General features: G+C 46.4%; 1 protein-coding gene across 2 annotated transcripts in view; it reads left to right on the forward strand.

Annotated features, from left to right (window-relative positions):
• The first annotated feature begins 1,549 nt into the window (after positions 1–1,549).
• The window catches only part of LOC119462379 (probable glutamate receptor), a 125,757-nt gene continuing 111,772 nt past the window's right edge, over positions 1,550–15,534 (forward strand). For both annotated transcript variants that reach the window (XM_049671837.1, XM_049671838.1), the window contains exons 1-5: positions 1,550–1,791; positions 4,920–5,086; positions 10,972–11,025; positions 14,013–14,177; positions 14,552–14,707. In XM_049671837.1, coding sequence (XP_049527794.1) covers positions 1,695–1,791; positions 4,920–5,086; positions 10,972–11,025; positions 14,013–14,177; positions 14,552–14,707 — 639 coding nt within the window. In that variant the 5' untranslated portion in view covers positions 1,550–1,694. The remainder of the gene's footprint in view (positions 1,792–4,919; positions 5,087–10,971; positions 11,026–14,012; positions 14,178–14,551; positions 14,708–15,534) is intronic.

The raw sequence follows: 15,534 nt of genomic DNA on the forward strand, positions 1-15,534 counted from the left end.
GACCAGCCGAATGTGCGATTTATTGGAATGTCATACAATATATGCGTGATCTGACAATGTGATCTGACATGCTTTCTTCTCTACTTTTCTTTCGTTGGAGAAGGCGTGAAATAATGTTTGGGGATATTGGGAAGTCAGTTAATTATTTTGTTTTTAAATATAAGCACGAAGTATTTAATTATTTCTTTGGGCAAAGCGGTTGCGATTTGTTTATGCCGCCAGACGTGCGCGCTAGTATTGACCCGCAGTCCAGCAGCCAAAGCGCTGTCTGTCAACAACACCACGAGTCCACGAAAACTCCCTTATCTAGCCATTGAGACCGTTTGAGTGTATTGTCTATACGGACGAAGATGGGGTTAGCCCTATCGAGCAGCTAATAAGTGCTGGCAGCTGGATCGGGTAACACGTGTTCGTTCTTGTTTACGACGCGGCGGAGCCGGCATGTGAGCTGCGCTTCAGAGTGAACGCTGGCGTGTCTTGAATGTCTGAAAATTATGCGGTATTGCCGCATTTCGTGACCACCTTTCTCGCTTAAAGATACTGCTAGCACTTCACCGCACACGACTCATCCAGGGCAGAAGGCATGTCACCTAAACCGTTCTTTCCTGTCCTGTCGTTTCTTGGAATTTTCTCGCGTCTTTCGCGGTATAATGCCGTCCACTGGCACAAATGCCTTGCAAGGAAGACGCCGACGATGACTGAGTGGACGTGGACAGGCTCACGCTTCCAGCTAATTTATTCCCATAATAAAGCAGATATTAGGTATATGAAACACGCGTTCTTTTTTCGTTTTTTTTTTCAACACTTTGGTGTAAGCTCTCCGTCCGTGCCCATCTGCACATTCGCCGCTTGGTTTCTTATGGGAAAATTATAGTTTAATTGTGCGCCTGTCCATGTCGTCTCTGTCGTCACCGGTGTCCTCTCCGCTACACCAAAATTGTGGTCTAGAACGAGCACCAATTAGTAAAGCAGCTGGTCTTATTAACCGTGATATACTATCTACATTATGTTTGCAGTATCTTGTAGTGCAGTGCACCTTGCAGTTTGTTGCAGTCCACGATTTAAACCGAAGTACCGTCACGCAACTCGCGTGGAAACCTTCCAGTGGGCCTAGCTCGAGCCTTCGATTCTCCGTAACGTCCCTGTGACCCGCAGTGGTTGCTTAGTGGCTATGGCGTTGAGCTGCTAAGCACGAGGTCGCGGGATCGAATCCCGGCCACGGCGGGCGCATTTCGATGGGGGCGAAATGCGAAAACACCCTGTACTTAGATTTAGGGGCACGTTAAGGAACCCCAGGTGCTCCATATTATTCCGGAGTCAGTCCCCCACTACGGCGTGCCTCATACTCAGATCGTGGTTCCGGCACGTGAAACCCCATAATTTTCTTTTAACGCCCCTGTAGTCTGACAGCACGAAATCAGGAACGTAAGCCCCACAATCGCTGTCGCATTTAATAAATTGCCCCGTCTTTCTTCTTGACTCGAAGTCTCGATTGCTTTATTCGAATCCCCATCTGCCCCACTTCCGTACATACGACGCGCAGTGTGCGGCCTCCTGGAAGGCGGCGCCGTCGGCCTGGTGGGTCCCGTGGGTGGCGGCCACGCTTCCTCGCTGGCGGCGTCGGTGTGCGCCGCGCTGCGGGTGCCCCAGCTGGAGACCGAGGAAGAGGCGGCCGACGGACCTTCACCCTCGACATGGCCCCGTCGCCGCGGGTGATGGCGGACGCCTGCGCTGACCTGTTGGAACGCATGGGCTGGCTCTTCGTCGCCTACCTCTACGAGGACGCCGCAGGTGAGAGGGCTTCGACTGTACAGATTCGCTTTGCGAACGTCTCACACCCTTTAGACATATCAATTCATGAAACATTAACAGCATCCAAAGCAGCAAACTGTTTACATGACATTGAGTACCATAAATGTATTTCCGGTGTAATGGCATTACACCAGAAAAAAAATCCCCTACCACCTAGCCCAGTTTACAGTACTTCTGAGTATACTGACTACTAATATCTCTTGTTTCAGTACTGTTATAATCTGCATATACTGTTTATGCGTAATATATAAAGACATTTTATTGAATATCCTGGAAGCATATTGCCTATAGATTGTCTGAAGTCCTATAAGCTTTGCAATTTCACTACAGCGTTCTTCCATAAGTTGAACTTAGCCTCGACTCCGCCCTTGGTAATCCCAACTAACACGCGTGCTCAAACGCTAGTCCGGAAACGCGCTGTTTATTTATTATCTACAATTTACCACGTACAGTAAAAGAACAGAGACAAAAAGTTCACACTGACTGCCACAGTTGAGGGCAGGAACCTGTTATGGGATTGCTTCATGTTGATAAAGTGGCTTTCAAATAGAAGAGCGGCTAATCCTTAAACTGACCCTTGATGTTCTTTTTCTTTTCTGTAAGCACTTGCAATTCCGCGACATGCTTGCGGAATCAGAAATCAAAATATTTTTTTTTATCTCAGAAACCGTCTCCCTCTCTCAATCAACCAAATAATTGTGCCCATTTGGCGCACATATATTTCGGCGTGATTCACTGCGTTGCGTGTTTTACTTATGGTTTGTTTAACAAGTGCTTAGAAACGGGAAGTTAGGCTACATTAGAGCTGCCTATTTTAATACAGAATGAAGTAATCGAGCGGTTACGCCTCAATTTACCCACACGCAAATACATACCACAGGCACAGAAACGCATTAAGACTACATAAAAAAGAAAAAGAGAAAACGTAAGCAAAGAAGCAAGCTAACCCGAAGAAGGGTCCCATATGCACCCACGCTTATTAATAAAAGTTCATGTCTATACTGTACAGGGTGTCCCACGTAACTTTTGCCTTCAGGAGCATGCTGATTGGCTGGTTGAGCGAAATTGAATGACGTGGGGCTCAACCAGCCAATCAGCTCATCAAATTTTGCTAAAACAGCCAATCAGCGCGCGCCTGAAGGCGAAATTTGAACTATCTCCGAAGTGGGACGTTTCAGAATACGGCCTCAGATTACTTACAATATACAGAGCCTGCACAGCCATGCTCAGCAGCGACGTACGCAGCTGCGCCCGGAGTAGTTTCCTGAGAGTGGATCAAACGTATTTTGTGATATGTTTAACGCGCTCGGCAGCAACAAAATTAGAATGTCGGTGGCCATCGGAGCGGGCGATCTCAACACGCAGCACGCGCTGGACAAACAAACACAGTATCACAGCGCATACACAGTATCTCAAGACGACATGCTGCAATTCATCGTCGGGCCGACAAGTGTGTATGAGGGCGCCGCAACACGGAACAGCAATGACGAGAAACCGACACCGTGCACGCACGTGTACACACTGATGACTAGCAATTGACGCCAGCAGCAATCAACACTTAGCCCGGTGGCGACGGCGGATCCGCTCGATTTCGCGGGGAATAGCGACCTCGAACATTCCGTATACACTACAAACCTCACATTTCAAAAGCTCGAGCAGAGCAGGTCGTACGACAGCGTCAAGTGGCCCTCACAAGCGAGCGCGCGCGCGGCGCAGCGGCGAAGTTTTTCCGCTGACGTCATGCGCGAGAGGGCGCCCCTCAAACATATCGGAGCTAATAGAGACGCTCGACTACAGAGGCAAGCTGGGGTTAAGTGGATTAGATGATGGATCAGCTTTCCACCGTGTTAGTCGATCTTCATACTGGTATCAGAGTTGGTTTCCGCAATGCTGCATGCTACAGAACCGTGACTGCAAGGCGTCGAAAGGCACCTAATAATTAACGGGCTTTTAGGGGTGTGCGAATATTCGAAACTTTCGAATAACGAATCAAATAGTTCGATTGGCTCTTCGAATCGAATAGTCAGTATTCGTAATTGCTAATATTTTTGGAATGCTTTTCGAATATTTCAGGACGTAAACTGCGCCGTAATAAACATAAAATTGAAGCAAAGGTACGGTAAGTTTTCACCCCCGTGGGCATAGTATAAACATAAACCATCAGAACTTGCGTAGTGGAACAGGCTACGTCACTTAGGTGCCCATACTTTACAGACTGTACAGAAATCATTCGCAATCTCTGAAGAGCCAAGTGCAAATGAAGAAAATACTTGTTTGCTCCTAATGCTCCATTTGCTTTAATAAACAATTCATAACGTACTATGTAATGACAGAAACTTGTTAACTTTAACATTACTGGGATGTGAACATAATTTTATATTAATTGTAATAACGGCTGTTCATTATTCGAAAACTATTCGAGATTCGATTCCCTTCTGGCACTATTCGACTCGTATTCGATTCGGTCTCAAAAATCACTATTCACACACCCCTACGAGTTTTACCACAAAGAGTTACGCTGCGGTCATGATAACGTCATAGGGGAGGGCTTTGGGTTAATTGTGACAAGATTAGGTCTTTCTAACGTGCACCTACATCTAATTTCCCGAGCGTTTACGTGCCTCACCACTTTGAGAATGCAGTCTGCGCTGCCAGGAATAATGATTGCGACTTCAACTGCGAAACGAACATGGCATCGTGTGGCAGTAAGCCATCACCAAACATGTTGATAGCAGATGACCGTGAAGGCAACGACGAAATCAACGGCACCTGCGTTTTCTCGGAGCGCGCTACTTGAACATGGAAGAGAAAAGCGGAAAAATAAAAGTCAAATCGAAGGCTTGGTGATGTATTTTGTATTATTTTATGATAAGCGTTGTAGCAAGTAGGCAAGTAAGCTCCAACGAATGCGAACGAGCGTGTGGGTCTATTTGTCACAAATTCCCTTCGCCTCCGCAGGTTTTGCTTCATTGCTACAATAAGTTGCCTGCGAGTCTCGCTTAGGCACATTTTGACAGTCGTACGTCATCTCGATTCCACTCGTATATCGCGAGCACTTCGAAACGTAACGTGACGCATAAACCTGCGAGTGATACATGCGCCTGCAGGCCTGGAGCGACTCCAGGAGCTGGAGAGAGAGGATGACATGTCCGACCGCAAGCTGCTCGCCTTCGACCTGTCCGAGGACGACGTGTGGTCGGAGCTGGTGGAGTCGGGGTACCGCAACATCATCATCGACGTGGATGAAAGCCGCATCGAGGACGTTCTGATGCAGGTGGGTGGACGAGCGAACAGCACTTGCTGATAGCAATAACTGCCGGTCATTTGTTCAATTAAGAGCCAAGAATATTCTGAGTCAGCTGAGAAGCACTTCGAAGATGCTGGGTATATTAGGCGATCGGGGTATTTCTTTGGCTGCGAGCAAGCACTGTACACACTGAAAATCTTCACTGAAATTGGTATACCTTATCGTGAAAAAACAAATGCTCGCCTGACGCAAAAATAGAATGCACTGCATCACTATTCGTTATAGTGTGCTGCTCAAAAAGTAGGTATAGCTACATATTGTGGAAACATTAGAAAATAATTTCTGACTGCCAGACATTACACGGAGCAAGCTACCGTCGGTGACCTGGGTAAACTAAGTTATTATAACCCCTAAGGGGCCACGCATATTTTTTAAAGTAATAGGCCGTCGAAAAACCCATACCGTTATGGCACGTGGCTGTCTCCGCTATGCGTCGACGAATGGTGATCGTGCATGGGCCCGCCCCATGTTCTAGATTGCCGAAATTGGCGTAGACTGATTCTTGGTTGGTTGGACGAAGCTGCCGCAGTGTTTTCTGTGCTTTGTTTCCTGGTTTTCTTTTTTTCTCTTTTACTTGTGATAAATAGTACCCGGCGAAACCATGCGAACACGAAGTCCAGCAAGAGCGGTGTGATCATCGAGACGGCGACATTCGTGAAATCACGGTGCAGGTGTCACTAGAAAACTGTAATTAAAGCCTGCCGTGGGCGTTTCATGTTCAACAGTATGCTAATTATATTGGCAGTTGTTAGCCCCACACTTTTCACTGGTCAGCGAGGGGCCATGTACAGGAAATAGCTGCCAGGCGGACCAGGAAGGCAGTACGATTGTTTAAAGGTCCACTGCAAGGGAATCTTTGACCGCGTAAGAGGCTGAGTTTCAGATAGTGCCGATCTAGAGCAGCGTCCCTGCAAAATATTGCGTTTGATATACGAGTGGATGCGTAACGAAAGGGTGTCAAGGGGAGAATTTGTCGGTACTGAAACTTAAAGAAGAAACTACCGCTGCCATTGCCATTTGCGCGTATAGTGACGTCCCAGAACGTTGTTGAGATCTAGCGCGCTTCCTCGACATGACCTGCGATATTAGTGCGGTGAGCTGCAAAACCTTGCAGGGATTGACAACATATCCGCGTGAACGAGTCGTCTGATTAGGTGCTATTCAAAAGCTGCTAATAAGAAAACAGATAATTAACAGCCCTGCAGCTTTGACAAGGTTGCTTCTTTAGTATATACATTTACAACCAAATTAGCGAAACTGAAATTTCGTTGGAGTTGGCATTTAATGGACCTTCTAAGAGGTAAATTATGCTTGCTTATGCGCACATATGCGTGACATGGGCATGAAGGTGCAGCGTCGTTTCAAAGAAATATAAAGAACAGAAGTAACTTCCGTTTTTTTTTTTTTAATCTGAGTATCTGGGGTATCGAATCATCAGTCTTACTGTGAGCGGAGAACTGGTAAGCTAGAAAAGCAGCAAAAGCAAACGACGGGCTTGAACGTTTCGCGCTAGATCATCTATGAGATTAGCGCAGAGCACTCTTGGGAATAAAGAAGGGCTTATCGATTAACATGGATTACGTTTCATTCGAAGTAAACTAAAGACTTTGTCTGATAGCATGTCGTACTTGTTTCTGAAAATCATCGGCCCAAACACGCCAGAATAATTCGAAATCTCAAACTTCATACTAAAATACAGGCGCTGCTCTTCGGGCGTGAAATAATAAAAAAGAAAGAAATAAACAAAGAAAGGAAGAAAGAAAGAAAAAGAAGGGTTTTGGTGCAAGCTAGCTGCAAGAGGTGGCAATGCAATACACTACATTGGTATTGCAATCTACAGGCTTGACGACATGTTGCTTATTGCACAGTCCAGGTGTTTTCCGGCTCTCGTTGACTTTCTTGCACAACCTTTCCAACTTGTTAGGCGTGGTAATTAACACGAAGAAAGTCAACGAGAGCAGGAAAACCCCTAGACTGTCCAATAAGCAACATGTCGCCAAGCCTGTAGATTGCAATACCAATGTAGTGCATTCCATTCCCACCTCTTGCGGCTGCACTTACATAGGGCAAACGGGACGTTGTCTTAGTGAACGTTTGCGTGAGCATGCGTACTGTGTCAAGATGAAGACTGGTAGTCATCTGGCAGTTCATTGTGCAAAGTGTGGCTGTTTACCACTCCTAGATGACACACGTGTACTGAGAAGGTACAACAATCAGATGGCCAGTGAAATCTTTGAGGCCTTTTCAATGTGTCAGGAGCCACTGATGTAAGTGCCCCTTCTATAGCTCTTTGTGATAAGGAACTTAAGTTCCTTAGAAGTTAACCATTGATCCACCATTGATCTACTTCACCACTTCAGTTAACCACTTCACCATTGATCGTCTCACCATAGCAGTGAATCAGACGGCCCATTTAATCACCCGAGTGAGGGTACGCAAGCAAGGTATGAAGGAGAAGGAGCTACTCCAAATCATCCACTCCTTTGTCATCTCAAGGCTCACCTACGCCCTTCCCTACCTACATCTACTCCAAACTAAACATGCAAAACTGGACCGCCTCATTCGCAAAGTGTACAAATCTGCGCTGGGGCTCATCCGTACCACCCCTACCGAGCACCTCCTAAGCCTGGGGTTGCACATTACCGTGGAAGAACTTCTAGAAGCCTGTCTTGCTTCTAGAAGCCTGTCTTGCTTCTAGAGGCCTGCCTTGCTTCTAGAGGCCTGTCTTGCTTCCCTGTAGTCGGTGAATGTGCGCATGGCGCCCATTCACCGACTACAGGGAAGCAAGACAGGCCGTTGGATCCTGGACCGCATCGGGCACAGAGTGTCTCCAACGCACAACGATCCTGCCACCGTTCCCCCCAACATCAGAAAGAGGTTCATCATCAAGCCACTGCCAAAGAACATGCTGGCAGGTCATCACGACGGCAGACGAAAAGCGAGAGCTCAAGCCCTGCACAAAACCCACGGGTCCAACTCCGAAGCAGCATACGTTGACGCTGCTCAATATTCCTTGCCACATAACACGTACGCAATTAGCGTAATTAGCCTCCCCAAGATAATCAACAACAATAACAACTACCAATTTACTCCCCGAGCAACACCAATACGGACGGCCTGTTCTGTGCGTGCCCTCAACTCGGCGGAGGCAGAAGAGGCGGCCACTGCCCTCGCTGCAGCAGCCGGATTTACAACTATAATCAGCGACTCAAAGACCGCCATATCCAACTTTGCACGTGGAATCGTGGCCCCAGCCACACTACTACTACTGCATCCCCTACTCTCCCCTAAACAAGATAGTGAAGAAGAACCCACCCCAATTGAATTGATATGGGTCCCGGCTCACGCAGGGAACCCGGGCAACGAGGCGGCCCACCAGTGTGCTCGAGGATTCGTCAGCCGAGCGGTGGGTCCCGTCTCTGACCCAGGGGACCTAGTCAGCGAGCCACTGACCACATACCACGAAATTGCCCAATACTACCGCCTCGCAAGACGGACAAAACCCCCACCTCATCCCAAGCTCACCAAGGGACAAGAAGTCACCTGGCGCCGACTCCAAACGCACTCCTTTCCCAGCCCACAAATATACGCACACTTTTACCCTGACTTGACAGACCCAGACTGCTCATTATGTGGGTCCATAGCCTCCTTAAATCATATTCTCTGGGACTGCAGAGAAGATCCCCCCCCCCCCCCCCCCCCAAGATCTCCTAGTCGCTCCCTCGCCTGAAGCGCGGGAAGCGATCGATACTCATGAACCCGAACCTGGAGGTTCAACTTCGGGCCATCAAAAGAGCTGAGGAGGTGGCTGTAAGGCACCATCTGGTAGCCACCCCTCACTAAGCAAATTAACAAAATAAAGTTGTTTCCTCCTCCTTAGAAGTTAATCAGTTTGGCTTGTGTCCACTATGTGTATTGTTACATTTGTATAGTTTCATGCTTTTGACGCATGCGCAGCAAGAGTTGACAGACGATGACTCGCCTGTCCTTTCTTCTTTTTCTCTCTTTCTGCCCGTTGCGAATAGTATATATTTGCGCAGGCTTCAATAAAGATGTCGTTGGCAGTCAGCGCTCGTCCTGTGTTCTCCGTTGTCCGTGTTTCTTGGCGCTGTTTTAAAATTGAAAGAAAGAAAACTTTGCTCATTGTTTTTTCTACTGATAAACCGCATTTTCTCTTCAACTAAATGCTAATTGAGTATCGATGATAGTTCACCAGGCTATGCTGAGAGGTATCGGTAATTACTGCGCCTTTAAAATGACGTACTATTTTCAAACTGCAGTAAAAGGCATGCGTAAATGTCTCTATCATGTCCGGCTATATTGGGCGAGACAGCGTACACCGCGCTCAAACATAAATGTCTTGGGGTTTATTATTTCTTTAATCGCTGCTTTCCCTCAACAGTTATAAAAGGTGAGCTAGTCCAACAGTTAGTCGCTCTTATAAGCGTAATTTGGTGCGGAGTTCGAACGCTTGGGGGTTTGCAATGTGCAGCACCCAGGTTACTTCTCTTCGCGCCTACGACAACGAAAAAAAAATAATTGTTTATGAAGTTGTATGCACTGCAAGAACATTCGGTGGAGCCCGTGACATCGAGAAGGCGGTGTTATCACAAAGCCTGTATGCTTATCATTGAATCGGTGTTGGCTCGGTAGTAGCGTATACAGGGTGACCCGGGTCACGCGTTATTTTGGGGCAGAACGAGATAACGATATGGCAAACCAGTGGTGTCCAGAAAGCGCTACGATAATTTGCCTGTGTAAATAAAGTATACGTGGCAGGGCACCCGGTAGAGAGACCACAAAAAAATGCCACGACATTTTGAACGATAACAGAGGCGCGCCTGCACTAACGTTTGCATAAGCCTGAAGGGCCCAGCAAAGCTTTGTCCATGGTCATGCACGCTTCGAGGAGCGCATGCGCAGTGCATACGTTCTAACACGCCGGTAGCCAATAAGACAAGGAGCTAGACACACTTGTCTCAAGATAAGCACTGCATTTTGTGCAGTGGAGAAGCCGTGCAGTGCAGAAGCCGCAGCATGGGCTACTGAAAGCATGTGCTTCACGGCGCCACTGTTGGCACGTGAAAGGTCAGCTCTGGTTGCCCATAGGACGACACACAGCCTAACAGACAAGGCACAGATTCTGGCTTGCCAAGAGATGAAGGTTCTCTTTACGCGGTTGCATAAAAAATTCTGACGAGCAAGCAGATAACCTTTCTCAAAGAAGACGAAGTTTAAGTCGAAGTTGTCCGAAGATTTAGTGCCAGACAAACGCAACATATCATCCAAAGAATCTGTGAATCTATCGTTCTTGAATTACAAATACTCGGGCAACATTGCACACTCATGCACTTTTCGCGAGGTGGCTGAATTCGTCGAAAGGATGGATGAAAAAGGGTCAAAGGCTGGTCATTATTACTGATTATAATGCTATACTATCAGCTAAGTAAAATTGACAGTGATAACTTGCGAGCTCCTTTTCTAGCGTCATGGGTATGTGGCCGGTGTAAATGCATGCTTCAGACTCGTCTATTTGTATATTGTGATATATTATTTTTACGATTAAAGCGTCAAACCTGAAACGCCAGAAGCCTCCGCCTTTTTCCTTTCGCCCTCGCTGAAGAAATTGAAAGAGGCAATAGCAGTGAGGAGCGAACTTTTATTTCTTTAGGTGACTCGTCGACTGCAGCAAGCCTATATCTAGGTGCATAATATCTAGAACTGGTCACCTTCCTTCCTATTCCTGTGTCTTGTTTCGCTCTGCATCTCAATTCAGCTAAACTGGCTGAACAGCTTGTCCTGAGCCATCTCACAATAGCTGGTCCTGAACCATCTTCTCACCTGTTTTGCAGGCGCAGGAGGCCGGCCTGGTGACGGAGATACACAGCTACCTGCTCGTGTCACTGGTGAGAGGAGCAGCGTCAAGTTGTTAAAAGCTTACCACCCGTAATTACCTAGCTCTTGCAATGGCGATGAAAGCAGTAGCCCTTCTATCCCCCCCCCCCCCCCCCCTCGTCAAAAAAAAATTGACTAAGAAAGCAAAGAGAAGAAAATCGAAAGAACAAAAATGCCCAAGAGTACCACGAATGTCTGACTTGGCGTTTTCGTGGCCCCGACTCTTCGATACCTTCACGGGCTCCCACGTGATCCGGTTAACCCTGCCTCCAGTGCTGGAAAAATTTTCCGAGGTCTATCTGAAAAACGGCTGCAAAATTTCGCACAAATTTAAAATGATTCCTCACAACGTGAGAAACTCCAGAAGAAGTAACCCACGTTAAGTCACGAGCGACATGATGGAAACAGGTCCAACTTCTGCGCCCCGTTCTGCGCAGTTCCGGGAATTCCCACACGGCGCCGAAAGCGAAGCGTTTGACTTCAGCTGCTAAACCGCACGAGAACACCGAAGTTTATTTACCCTTTCAAATTATCTTTCTACGTACTTTCCCTTCATTTTGCCGAGTAGCGTATCTCTATAACCTATAATATATGCGATGTAATGGCTCTCTACAACCGGAATCCTTTAATGGCCTTTAAAGTATTAAAAGACATCGCTATAATGCAGCTTGATGTTTCGCTGTGCCCCGTGGATGAATTTCACAAGGTCATGAATATTGCTCGTTCTGAACGGTTTCCCACTTCGGACGACTGATTTAGCAATGCAGATATTATCTATTTGCTTGCACAAAGTTGCCGTGGAAGTAGTGTATAGGATGCTCCCCTTAAAACCGCATAATCATGGGTTCCATCCCAAGCCTGCCTTCTCTGATAGATTGTTTTACGTTGCGTCTTGTGGAGCCTCACTGAAAGTTTGACGATCGCACAAGATTGACGCAGTTATTAAATCACAACTGCGGATCGCTTAGCATTAGAACAGGCGTAACGCCTCGAGGGAAAACCCGACTCGAAGTGGCCGCGAATACTATAGGAAGGCAACATTATTTATGTTCTCTCGAGACCACATTCCATGCCTCCTTGAACCGCGCAACCAACTGTTTTATGAAACATGCACCACTAATGAATTAGAAGAATTAAGGGAACCACGAAGCTCGATTTTTGTTGGTGACAACGTTATGAAGTCAACAAACAATAAAACCAAAAAAAGCATAAGGAAAATTACCTGTTTATTGATTTGTAACAACATAAGGTAGGAAAATTTCGGGAAAAACTAAGGCATGGATGAGGAATTTATTTCATGAACTCATTTTCTGATGCATGGCTCTGTAGCTCGTGCCGTTGCTGCTTTATGTTGTTCACGACTACATAAGTTGTTTTTCTGCGACTATTCTGTGTCATGTTTCCCCTTGTTTCTATCGCGAATGTTTTAGACCATACATTTGGATATACAGTCGAGCGTCTTTACAAATAACACCTCTACAACGAAATGACCCGTATAACGAAGGAATAATTCTGTCCTGGCTCTATTGTTGGCTGTGTGATGTATCACCTTTACAATCAAATGACCTGTATAACGAATGATTGCGGAAGCCCCAAGCACTTTGTTATAAAGGCGTTCAGCTCTATATCTGATGTATCGGGTTGTAGCTAAGCTGTGTCCAGTTTATCCAGGTAGAAATGCAATTTTCATGTTTTCTTCCTCCGTGATGTTGTCGAAGCTGATTGCGAAGAGGTTCAGCATTCCTCAAGGCATTCATCGTGGCTTCCAGTTCAATTCCCTTCATTTGCATACTAATTACAGTTTCCTGGCAGCGCGAAAGCTTTTCAACGTTTAAACTAGGTGACATTGAACTCAAGCGCGTTGCGTCGTACCGCTATTTGGGTGTTACTACTACCTTCAATCTGACACGGAATATTACTCATATTGATATGATGATCAGTAACAGTGGTAACCGTAGATTGGGATGCCTGTGACGTAACATCAACAAAGCCCCACCCTCACTCAAATTGCTTCTCTACAAAACTCTTGTGCGCTCAAAAAAAAAAAAAAAATAGAATACGCCGCCACAATCTGGGATCCTCATCATGCAACTCTAATTAGGGCTCTTGAATTATTTCAAAATAATGTCGCTCGTATTACCCTATCTAATTACCAACGCACACCAAGTATAACAACAATGAAACACAGCCTGTCAATACCAAACCTATCACTGCGCCGTCAGTTTTACCTCGTTTGCCTTTTTCACTGTCTACCACAATTCGTCATTACGTATGGAACTTGTCGGATAGTCGGAGTCGGAGAGACTTAGCGCTCATTTCGGATTGATTATCAACATGCTGTTCCAAATGAGGAACAGTAATACATTCCACGGTACATTCTGGGTCCGCCTTTCTCGGAACTGCTTATAGGCACAGAGTTTCACCAAATGATTATGCTGTGTGCTCTGGTCGAATACAATTTCGTAATTACATGAAGCCTCTAGAGTTACTAACTGAGCAGATAATTAATGTAATTTAGGTAATAAATCCTAGTATTGGCGATTATCACACACTTCAATGTTTGGCACTGCTGTAAATCTTGGACAGCAAAAATAATGACTTCGTCTCGCATCTCCTATTTTAAATAATCAGACACAACCGAAACTTGACTGCCATCTGTAGCGTACTTATATGCGCATACGAAACGCATGATTTGTGCATGTAAACAGAGTAAATGAATAGATGAGCACGTTGTATTACTAGGCACTCGCAGTAATTGTCTATAAACAGTCTACAGACTCTCTAGATAAATTCGTATGAAATTTCTTTGTGACTACGGCAGCGCAAAACACTTCCTGGTCGTGTTTGACGCTGCCTTACCCATGGCGAATCCTTACCAAATAATCTGGTTGTCCGTTCTGTTGTCTGAAATTTCTCTGGACTGACAACGTAAATTTTTTGTACGGGTATAACCGGCGCGGTGGTCCCGCGTGGTTGATGCTTGCGTGGCATGTCACAGGACGCCCACGTACCGGGCAGCCGGCCTGCCCTTCGGCAGGCGATGGCCGAAGCCCGGGTGTACAGCTTCCGCATGCTGGAACTGGACGACTACGACTTCACTCTACTGGGCCGCCGACTGGTGCGCCAACATCCAGAGCTCACCGCTGGCGGGCGAGAGAAGCAGGTGAGGGGGCCAGCAGCAAACTAAGCTTCCTAAGGAAGTACCTAAGGGCGTCATCCGCGTTTACCTTTACCGATGTCAACCTACCTCTTATTTATATATACAGGCTTACTCCAAGCTGTATGCCTCCTTTGAGCAGAAAGAGCCGGTTTTGGACTGGTAAATACTAGCCAATGTCCTCCTTGCCTTATTGGGGGGGGAGAGAGAGAGAGACTAACTATTGTCCGAACAACTCATTGTCTGAGCCATCGTCACTTGTAAAATGTGCTCATTAGTGTCGTACAACAGTTGCGCCGAGAATCTTAGATAGGTTTGGAAGGTATGTTATGAGCAGTAACGTTCTGATTTTTTATTCTCCTTGGGTCGAGTGATTGCAGACGCAGTTGGCGCTGCTGCACGATGCCGTCCACGTGTTTGCGGCGGCGCTGCACAACCTGTCGACAAGCGGGGGCAGCCTGGAACCGAACGCGGTGGAATGTGATACCGCCACCTATCTGAATGACGGCCAGAGCCTTCTGGATGCCCTGAAGAGCGTTCAGTGTCTTTTCCCGATTAGACTTTTGTTTTTCTCGGTTTGAGTAGTGCCAAATACACAGCATTGAGGAAGAAAAAATCCATAAAGCCGCGTCACGCGACAATTTTCAAGCCTCGTCAAAAAAAAAAAAGAGAGAAAAAAAGAAGGAAAACTTACGAGAAAGAGTCCCTCGTCACGTGATAGGCTAGCGGTAATTTGTAACCACTTTGCACGCTACGAATAACGCGCGGTGGCGCAGGCATAGTGGTGAGAACTGTTAGGGAGAACACCTCATTAGTATTCAAGTTGTTATAACTTCAACATACCTTCTACTTCAGGGGGGAAATGGGCCTGGATACGACGCCTAATGACGATGCCGATAAAATAAATATTAGTTTTCTTCATTTTGTTCTAAACATCAACTGCTATAGGCTCGTGAATACTAATGAGGTGTTCACCCTAGCAGTACTCACCGCTGCACGATCGTGACGCGGGGTTTACTGAGAGCCATATGAATAAAAAAAGTAACACATGGAGCTCGCAGACATTTTCGCTTTCCAAGCGCTTTCGCCTAACGATGCCAATCGCTGCATAAGCTCACATTATATACGATACATTTGGTTCTGCTGGTTGAATGGGCAGCAGGCGAAGAGCTATGTAGATGGGCTGGTGATAGCAAAGGGGCACCCGTCTTTCCTCTCATAGATGCTTTTACGCAAGTGCTTCACAACATGGTATTTACAATGCATTGACACCAAATTACAATGCTGTAAGAGACTGCTTATTGACTGGCGTTTCATCTGAGAAGTGTTTCAGGTTTATTATTCAGTACCAGAGGAATCTTGC

This window comes from Dermacentor silvarum, chromosome 8 (assembly GCF_013339745.2).
Source record: "Dermacentor silvarum isolate Dsil-2018 chromosome 8, BIME_Dsil_1.4, whole genome shotgun sequence".
Taxonomy (NCBI): domain Eukaryota; kingdom Metazoa; phylum Arthropoda; class Arachnida; order Ixodida; family Ixodidae; genus Dermacentor; species Dermacentor silvarum.